Raw genomic sequence first — 10000 nt, 5'->3', positions numbered from 1 at the left:
AAAGCAGTCTGAGAGCCAGTCCAGAGCGCCCGCGGCTCGGGCTGTGCTGGGGACAGGGCCCTCTCCTCACAGACGGGACACGCAGCCCGAAGGCTGGTGGAAACCACTTCTGAGCAGCGTGGGAGCCGCGGCCACTTTAACTCAGCCCGGCTCTCTTCTAGGGGTCCCCAAGTGACCGAAGGAAGGTGCGGGGTATAGCCCAGCTCTCCTCCAGACCCTGGGCCCCTGACTCAGAAATGTGGGGACCACGGATGCTACTTGGGGAGAGCGCAGATAACGAAACCCAGACCAACAAACCAGGACCACCCCCCCGGGCCAAACACAGACCACAACGTCCCCAGACAAAACTCCCGCGGAAACAAGGCCGGCAGACTGCCCCCAGTGCCCCCGGCTCGGGGAGACTTCTTACCTCTGGGATGTTTTCTTATATTTTCTCCTGTAGGGAAAAAACATAAATACATGTCAGAAAAGAACTCCCAGGGCCAGGAGGTGGGGCAGAGGAGCTCGGGTCGGGGCACAGGGAGGGGAACAGCTTGGGAGGGACCCGCCCCCCGCACGTGTCGGGTGCCTCATGGTTGTTACTGAGGGCTGGCTCGGCTCCTCCTCGTCCCCCCTGGATTTTAGCCCACGACCTCTCAGGAGGCTCCAGGGTGGGCTTTTTTAACCTGAATTTCTCTTTGGGCGGAGGGGCTGTGGGGCCATCAGGGATCCATTCTTCAGGGAAGAAAGTGGAGAACCGCGTGAGCCAGAACGAAGGGGCAGAGGGGCAGTGTGGGAAATCCACAGATGCTCCTACTTTGCCTCAATGTTGGGACTTCCAGCATCTAGTCCACCCGCCTTAGTCTACAGATGGGGAAACTGAGGCCCATGATGCGACAGCTCAGGGCGAGAAGGGCCCTCAGACTGAGGAGCAAAGTGAAGGACGGGCGTCAGAGGCAGGACTCGAACCCAGGCTCCCCAGCACATTTCTGTTGTACCACAGACTTCTTGCAAACTGAACATCTGCCACACTTGATTACAGGCAGGAGAAGGTAGGAGAGTGGTGGAGTGGTGCAGTGGAAAGAGCGCTGATCGGGGTTCCCTGCATGGACCTCTGATGCCCTCGAGGAAGGAATGGTTGCCAGTGCCCTTATTGTAATGGGAGGTCTGAACAAAGCCAGCTACTATGAAGGGGCTCAAGGGCACCAGTGAGGGGAGCTTTAAGCCCACCATGAAACTCACCGCCAGATACCTGGGGGTGCACCATGGCTCTGGGTCTGTTTCTGGGGGTGCGCCATGGCTCTGGGTCTGTTTCTGGGGGTGCGCCATGACTCCCATTGGGTCTGTTTCCGGGGTGCGCCATGGCTCCCACCCAGGTCTCAGTTTCCCATCCGTTCTATGACCGCTGCCTTTCCTGCCTGCCTTTGGTGGCCATGGTTAAGCCCAGAGGGCTTGCTAATGCGACCCAAGGAGTTCCTCTGCTCTTTGCCCCATTTCCTCCTGTTTGTGCTGCATTTCGGGCCCCCAGAAGGAATTCTTCACACCTGCCCCTCACAGTCACGAGTGGAGCGGACGCAGCCACCGGGTTTTAGTGGCCGGGATCGCCCACGGAGCGTTAGGAAAGGCTCCATCATAAAATGTCTGTCCCACCAGGGCTTATTCCCAATCTGGGGAGTGGAGGAAGGAGGGCAGGGGAGGGAGAAGGGGCCGGGCCAGGAGGGGCCGCAATGTGTCTCCGAGAAGTCCCCAGGACGGGTGCCCTGAATTGAGTCTAGAGGTCCCCGCGCTGGGCCGCACACACACACACACACACACACACACACACACACACACACACATACACACACACACAAACACGGACAGGATTCTCTCTCTGAATGCATGTACACGCGTGTGGATGCATGAACCATGTATCACCGCTCCATGGAGCACTGGCCAGGCCTTCATCACGTGCAGCCCCCATCTGCTTCCAGAGCCCTGCCGGAGTCTGAGGGATCCGTCCCAGCCACAAAGGAGCAGGGAGCCCGGGCCACAGAGAGGTGCTCTGCGGGCTGAGAGGCTGCGAGGGCTGCTGGCAGATGGGCTCGGACAAGAGCGCTGCTTGTGGTGCGCTGGGAGGGGCCAGCACAGCTAGTTGCGTCCAGCTCTTCCTGAGCCCATTGGGGGGTTTCCTGGCAGAGACAATGGGGTGTTTGCCATTTCCTTTCCAGTTCACTTTGCAGATGAGGAAACTGAGGCAGACAGGGCTAAGGGATTTGCCTAGAGTCTCACAACTAGTGCCTGAGGCTGGATTTGAACTCAGACCTTCCTGACTCTGGCTCTATGCCATGAAAGCAGGTACTTCTGGGTCCTGTCCCTTTGACTTTCTAATTTCTTTAGCTGCGAGTGAGCTTCCTGTCACAGAAACCCCCAGGTGACCCCCGGAGACCCATCAGAGCCATCCCAAGTCCCACCCGCACCCAGAGTCCTGGGGTCTGGCCACCAGCGGCCTTGCCTGACTCAGCCCAGCAGCCACCCGAGCCCGCAGCCTCAAGCCGGCTCGGCAAAGGCCGAGCCCGGCTACACAAGGAGCGACGCACCCCGGGAAAAGCTGGGGCCCTTCAAGGGAGCGGAGGACTGCGAGGGCCCCTGGGCCCCCGCACCCGCCCTGCGGCAGGCTGACAGTTTTCCATCCAGGCCCACTGGGCCCGGGGACCAAGGAGAGAACACAGCCCCGTCTGAGGAGACGCCTTTATCATTTCTGCCTCCTCCCAGGGAACAGGCCTGTGCAGAAAGCCAATGGACACTATCTGACCAAATACAGGAAAAGTCCCAGCTGCCGGACTCCGAGAAGCAGGCTCCAGAGGTCAGTCTGGCAGCCACAGGCCCTCGGCGCGGCCCTAGCCTGATGGGGGAAGAGTCCAGCTTCCCCTGGAGAACCAGCCTCCCAGGGCTTGGGGGTGGAGGGGAATGGGCAGCAGGCCCAAGGAGGACGCCCCCCAGGAGCCTGCGGGAGGCCATGGAGGCAGAGGGACTTTGGGCCTCCGGGACTGGCTGGTCATCCCTGGGCTGGCCCACGCAAGGAGCCCTCTAAGACAAAAGTGAGCAGCCTCCAGCCCCGGGGAGCTCACGCTTTATCAGAGACAGCACACGTGTGTCAGAAAGCTCTGGCAGTCGGGGGAACGGGAGCAGCGCCCCAGAAGTCCAGGGGAAGAGAGCCTCCAGGAAGCGAGGCTGGTCCCCCTCAATGCCGCAGGCAGGCCAGGATTCTGAGTGGACGAAGGCTGACAGGAAGTCAGGAGGGAGGGAGTTCAAATCTCACCTCAGATGTTCATCAGCTTGGGCAAGTCACTCAACCTGAGCCAGCCTCAGGCCCTCTCACTGAGAAATGGGGTTAATACTAGTGTCTGCCTCAGGGGCTGCCAAAGGAGAGCACGAGTGCTCTGCAAACCCAAAAGCCCTCCAAGAATGCCCGACTATTATTGTTATTGTTATTGCTGTTGTTGTTGTTTATTGTGATATAATTTAAAAATCACTGGTAACATGGGGCGAGAGAGAGAGAGACTTATCCAAGGCCACATGGGCATCAAGTGAAGGGCAGAGCCAGGTCCAGAATCCCAGGCCCCAGAATCCGGGCCCAGCACCCTTTCCACAGCAGCGCCAAGCTCAGGTGGGCATTGGACCAGCAAGGGTCCCGCACCAGCTCACCTTTGCCCCAGGACCGTGCCCCAGGCCTTACCAGCCCTGCAGACTGCCCACAGGTGACACAAACACAAGGCTGTATTGATGCTGGCAAAGGAGAATGTTTGACTGTGCAGAAATGGGAGAAAACATGATCCTGCCCACACACGCTTGGCAGATAATTGTTTTTCAAAAAAAAGATATTCTGGTCAGAGTGAATGAGCTGCCTTTCAACCAGATGCCCAAAGGTTCCCCGGTGCAGGATGCTGGGGGGTCTCACAATGAGCCTGTGGGGAGGGTCTTTGGGTCCAAAAGCAAGGACCAGAGCTCAGCCCTCCCTCGGTTCTAGCACAGTCCACTTAGAATTTGAAAATGAATGGTTAGGTTTCCATCACAGTGTGTGTGTGTGTGTGTGTGTGTGTGTGTGTGTGTGTGTGTGTGTGTGTGTAAATGTGTGTGTGTGTGTGAAAGCCTCAAGGCTGTATGGACGCCAGGTTTCTCACTTCTGGGACATACAGGCCCCTCCTCTGCTCAGGGAAGCTCAGGCTCCGAGTGAGGGGACTTGCCCAGAATCCCCTGAGAGTCTGAGGCAGGATTCCAACCCGGCCGCCCAAAGCTTCCTCTCCAAGTGGGAAAGCCAAGCTACGGGTGTGGGACCAGAACAGATGGGGAGTGGAGAAGCCAAAGGCCCCAGGAAGCTCCCGCAGCCCAAGGACCCCCGAGTCTCTCATCACACCCCTAGGCTGCAGATGGACCAGGCAAGACTCGTGAGCCCAAACTCACTTTCCTTCATCTTAGGGAAGCTCCCCACCAAAAGGAAGGGAAACAGAAAGTGCATGTTGTGCATCCCTAGCACAGAGACGGAGCCACACAAAAGGAGGATGCAAGACACTGTCAAAGTCCCTAAAAATCTGTCACCTAAATAAAGATTTTAACATAATTCACATCTAAAGATGAAATTGGGGCTGATATTCATTAAAAAGTACTTTCTCTTTTAAGTCCTTTCTTAACTTGTCATGGCCCCAAAAATCACTACATAGTGGCCAAATTCAGGCGATTTTAGCCCTCAGGTCCATGTAAGCCCGTTTCTGCTCCCACAAACATATTGAAAAAGGGGACACGGGGTACTTAGAGCATGATACAAATTGGAAGCTAACCCTTTGGTGTAGAAGGCCAAATGTACTTGAGACTGGTAACAATGAGGTGTTAACTCAGTGGATTTGAGATGATGACTCTCTAGTTTCCATGTACTTAGTACTTAGTATGATTTCTACAAGTTGACACCTATGATGATGTACTTTTTTTTTAATTTATTTTTTTTATTTTATTTAGAATTTTTTTCACAGTATATATGCATGAGTAATTTTTTTTTATAATATTATCCCTTGCACTCATTTTTCCAAATTATCCCCCCCCTCTCTCTACTCCCTCCCCCCAATGACAGGCAATCCCATACATTTTACATGTGTTACAGTAAAACCTAGATACAATATATGTGTGTAAATACCATTTTCTTGTTGCACATTAAGTATTAGCTTCCGAAGGTATAAGTAACCTGGGTAGATAGACAGTAGTGCTAACAGTTTACATTCACTTCCCAGTGTTCCTTCTCTGGGTGTAGTTGTTTCTGTCCATCATTGATCAACTGGAAGTGAGTTGGATCTTCTCTATGTTGAAGATATCCACTTCTGATGATGTACTTATAATAGAGTATGTAAGAGCTAAGAGATCTGGGAGGGAAGAGATACTCAGAGATAGAGAAGACAGAGGACTGGAAGAGACTTGAAGACAAGACCCTTGTGGTGGCCAGCCTGTCCTCCTTCATTTCTCCACTGAGACCAAGGCCCATCTGAAGGTCCCCCAGAAAGCTAACCCAGCTCCAGGCGAAGGAGACAGACTGTGAAGAAGACAATAAAGACTCTGCCCTTTATCCCTGGCTATTCTCCTGGTGATTATTCTGCTGAGACCAAGGCCGGTCCAAAAGGTCCGCCAGAAAACCAGCAACACTTAGTGCTTGGATCCAAAGACGCAGAAAAACGATTCACAAATTCATCAATTAATTTGAACCATGTTTAAACTGATTTCGTCAAGTATAGTCATTTGAATACTTGAATGAATCTTCCTTAGTCATTAAATGTTAGTAAGATGCTTAAATTAAATGTCTTTGCGTGTGTGAGCTTCTGCTTATTGTGCCTAAATCTCAAATTTCCTACCTCGGGCCCAGCTGTCTTCTCTACCTTCATTCTAAAGGAGTCACAGACTCTCAGCATTGAAAGGTCATCCAAATCAAGCTCTCCCTGAAGAAGTGTCCTCCCAGCAAAATGCCTGCCAAATGCCCACCCAGCCTTGACCTGGAGACCTCCAGGGCAGGGAGACATGCTCCCTCCTCAGACAGCCCATCTCCCTTTTCATTCGTACTCCTTGTTGGGAAGTTTTGTATCTTTTTTATGACCATCAAATCTAAGATTTCCTCTTCGTAGCTATCTAACTTTGTTCTTGGCTATATCCTCTGGGATCAAACAATTCTAGTCCCTGTACCACGTGTTGTCTCTTTGAAAAATTTAAAGAATTACAGAATTTTAGAGTTAGGGGGCGCTATCATGTTTCCTCTCCATCTCTTCCTCATCACATAAAAATCCCCTGGCTCCTTCAAACCTTCCTTTCATCAATTCTTAATCTGGTCCAGAAAAAGAGGTCAGGGAGTATATGAACTTGGATGGGAAGTTTTTTTCTCACATTTTTATTTTCATTAACCACTAACTGAAATTTAGCATCTCCTTTTATTTTATTTTAAAAGTTGATTCTGATTGGTGCATAGGTTTTACAAGGTTCCCAAAGAGGAACAGGATACAAAAAAGATTCTTAAAGCTCTGATTTAATTAATCCTCACGTGACTTGAACTAGGTTAGTATATACTATATATGTAGGTTGAGTATGTATGATGTGTGATAGTTGACTCGAAGTCAGGGAGATTTGGGTTCAAATACTACCTACCATATGACGTCCTGACTAAGTCACTTACGCACTCAGCGCTTTAGACAACTTTATAAGACTATTTTTAAAAATTGGACAGAACAACCTGAACTGGAAAGTAGAGTGCCTTCCCTGAATATGAACTCCCTTCGGTCTAGTCTCTATTCCTCTATCTTGAACAAAAGGGCTTCCATCATCCTAAGGTTCTAATGCGGACACTTTCAAGCTTAACAGAGTCTTTCCTTGCTAAAAATGTAGCAAGTAAAATTGATTATAATAATAATACAGATGTTTTATAGTCGAGGCAAATGTTGCTTCAGAATAAGAACTGGAGTAATGAATGTGCTAACTCTTCTTCCTACATATGGATTTCCAGTTTGGAAGGTATTAGAAGGGAGTAAAATACCTTCAACACTCAAACTCAGCTTCACATAATCTTTCTGAAAAGTTCAGTCATCACTTTATCATATAGGTCAATGTAATAATGGTATCAGTTCTCTTGAACCCAGCCAGACAATCAACAAGAAATTATGAAATGTTTATTCCGTTGCAGGTTCTGTATGGTCCTATTATGGTAAAGGAAGCTTGGACTTGAATCTCTGCTGACTCTATGACCTTCCTGGGGAGTAGATTTTTTAATGAGCCCCTGACAGCATCTCGTTCTCGGTAGTCTCACTATTGGAAGCCTGACTTAAGTTTCTCCTCTGTCCAATCCATCCCCCACCCAGCTACGAAAATAATCCTCCTCACACACAAGCCCGACTGTGTTGCTCCCCAGAAGCTCCAGCGATCCCCATTTCCTCTGTGCTAAAATACCGGTATTTCATCCCAACATCTGCCCATCTGGCTCCAACCAACCCTTCCAAACTGCTTCCTATGTCCATCCACACTTGCCCAAGTAATGCTTTCTACCCTGGACCTCTGCATCCTTGCACAGATTGTCCATCATGGTGATGGTGCACTCTCCTCCGCTCTGCCATCTCTGAGAATGAATAGGTCCCCCAAGGCTCAGCTCCAAAGCTCTTCTCCAAAGGGAAGTCTTCCTGTGTATCCTCTTCATTAGTTCTCCCCACCCCCTGATGATCTGTTCACTGGCTGCAGCCTTTCAGTAGAATACAAGTTTCGAGAGGACAGGAAAAATGTCCCCAGTCCCTGAGGTCATAAGATCCTACACCTAGAGATGGAGGAGTCCATAGCGGTCTCTAAATCCCGGAATATCACAGGGCCTAGAATGAAGGTTCCTTGAAATGAATAAATTAACCCACCAAGCCTGTTTAAAACAGAGACAAGCAACTGCCCTTCTCCTCAAAACAAGGAGTTCCAGCTAAGAACTCTGCATTTTTCTTTTCTTTTCTTTTTTTAAATAGTCTTTATTTACCAGATATATGCATGGATAATTTTACAACATTGACAACTGCCAAATCTTTTGTTCCAATTTTTCCCCTCCTACTCCCCTTCAAGGTTGATCAATACATGTTAAATATGTTAAAGTATAAATTAAATACAATATATGTATACATGTCCAAGCAGTTGTTTTGCTGTACAAAAAGAATCGGACTTTGAAATAGTGTACAATTAGCCTGTGAAGGAAATCCAAAATAACTCTGCATTTTTCTTAACTTCATCAGCTGTCGCCATGCATTTGACTAACATTTGCCAGGAAATGCTTGAATACTGCTTACCTGCTTAATAAAAGCCTGCTGGAATAATATTAACAAGTTATATTTATACATTTACTCTAGAACTACATTATTTCCTGGTTAGAGAATTCTTTCTTGACACAGAAACCTTCCCTGAGTACGTCCCATGCCCTTTTATGGGCCAGAAAGTCGAAAATCGTTTTTCAGAGCTCCCTCTCCAAAGGTTATACAAAGCAGGCCTCTAGTCTCCCCTCCATTTTCTAATTGGGGAAATTGAGGAAGGATAAAAAAGGACCATTCCCTGTTTCAGTCAGAGAAGTTAGAAATGAAAATATAGGAATATGAAACCCAAGGTAGGGCTGCTTTCTAACTAAAACATGTTGAAAGCACGGGCAAAAATAATTAAAAATTGGAAGTTTTCTAGGAAGTCTCCACTAGGTGCAGATTAAGTCCTACTTATGTGGCCTAGGGCAAGCCATCACATCCCTGGGTTTACATGTTCTCATCCATAAAATCAATATAACCTTCCCCAAGCTCTAAATCTTGGTAAGTGATAGAGAATAAAGGCTTCGAAATCCACTGGAAAATGTCATGGATACTCCCTGGACCAGCTCCCCATGTCTCCACATCACCATCGGTCCACTAGCATTTGTTAACACTGGAAGGACTAAGTGAACCTATTCATTTAAAAAATTGCCTGTTCCTTAAAGACCTTCTTAAATTATAGTCCTTAGGGACCTACTGTGTGCCGGGTACCATGCTAAGCATCAGGACAGAGAGAGAGGCAAGGGACAGTTTCTGCTCTCAGGAGCCTCAGAAAGGACTAACAAGAGATTCCCTGCCTTATGTAAAGAAAATTTAGCTAACACACAAGAAGGTTCTGATCTACATAAAGTGACATAGAAAACGATTCCGAGCTCCCCAGTGCCTGCATGGGAGGAATAAGTAAACGGCACCTTCGATCAAGATACCGTAGTAGTGATACACGCCAAGCATAATTGAGCTTGACGCAAACGGTTCTCTCGCTACGGCGGGACGTCATGTAGCTCAATGATTCAGGGCTGGCAGCAATCCACAGAAACTGAGAGTTTAGGAACAGATTTAAGCCCCTTTATGGCATCAGGAATTACATGGCAGATTGGAAGCAAGAAACATTTCAGTATAAAAAAACAAGCTCAGTGGCTTTGTCCCACGTACAGAATGGGGCGAAGGGGGTAGCAGAGGGCGAATCTGGAGCCTGTAAGGTGATTTCCAATTCTGAGCCCCTAAAGCCACAGTTCTTCCTCAAGAATACAGCTTCCATTGGACAATGAACAAATGTGCACGTTTCCTAGCAGAGGCAAGGTCCATAGAAGGCCGCTAAACCCCTTTCACCAATTTATGCCAGCTGAAAGAGGCAAGACCCCTCAGTGAGAAAAGCACTGAAAAGAAACCTGTATAGGGGAAAATGGGGCTCCCCCAGTTCCCCAAGGATGCGCTTATGTAAGAAACTTCAGGGGCCGTAAGACAGTGAGAAGCCCAAGAGGATTCTATGAACAGATGCAAAGAGGGAAACGGCATCCAAAGCCACGGGATGCAGGGGCGAGGGCACCAGAGCGAGGTCAGGAAGGCTCAAATGCTAATCCGGACTCGGACACTTACTAGTTGTGAGACTCTAGGCAAGACTTGAAGCTCTCTGCCTCTGTTTCCCCAAGATGGAAATAAACATCCAGGACTGTTGTGAGGCTCAAATAAGATGTCCTAAGTCC

General features: G+C 49.1%; 1 protein-coding gene across 8 annotated transcripts in view; it reads right to left on the bottom strand.

Annotated features, from left to right (window-relative positions):
* The window catches only part of PDE1C (phosphodiesterase 1C), a 404822-nt gene that overhangs the window by 223078 nt on the left and 171744 nt on the right, over positions 1-10000 (bottom strand). For 2 of the 8 annotated variants that reach the window (XM_074284351.1, XM_074284354.1), the window contains exon 2: positions 410-436. The exons of the other annotated variants lie outside the window; for them this stretch is intronic. In XM_074284351.1, the coding sequence (XP_074140452.1) occupies positions 410-436 (27 nt within the window). The remainder of the gene's footprint in view (positions 1-409; positions 437-10000) is intronic. 8 annotated transcript variants of the gene reach the window in all.

The sequence above is a fragment of the Sminthopsis crassicaudata genome, chromosome 1 (genome assembly GCF_048593235.1).
Source record: "Sminthopsis crassicaudata isolate SCR6 chromosome 1, ASM4859323v1, whole genome shotgun sequence".
Lineage (NCBI taxonomy): Eukaryota > Metazoa > Chordata > Mammalia > Dasyuromorphia > Dasyuridae > Sminthopsis > Sminthopsis crassicaudata.
The sequence above is the reverse complement of the archived record's forward strand: the minus strand, read 5'-3'. Positions and strand labels throughout refer to the sequence as shown.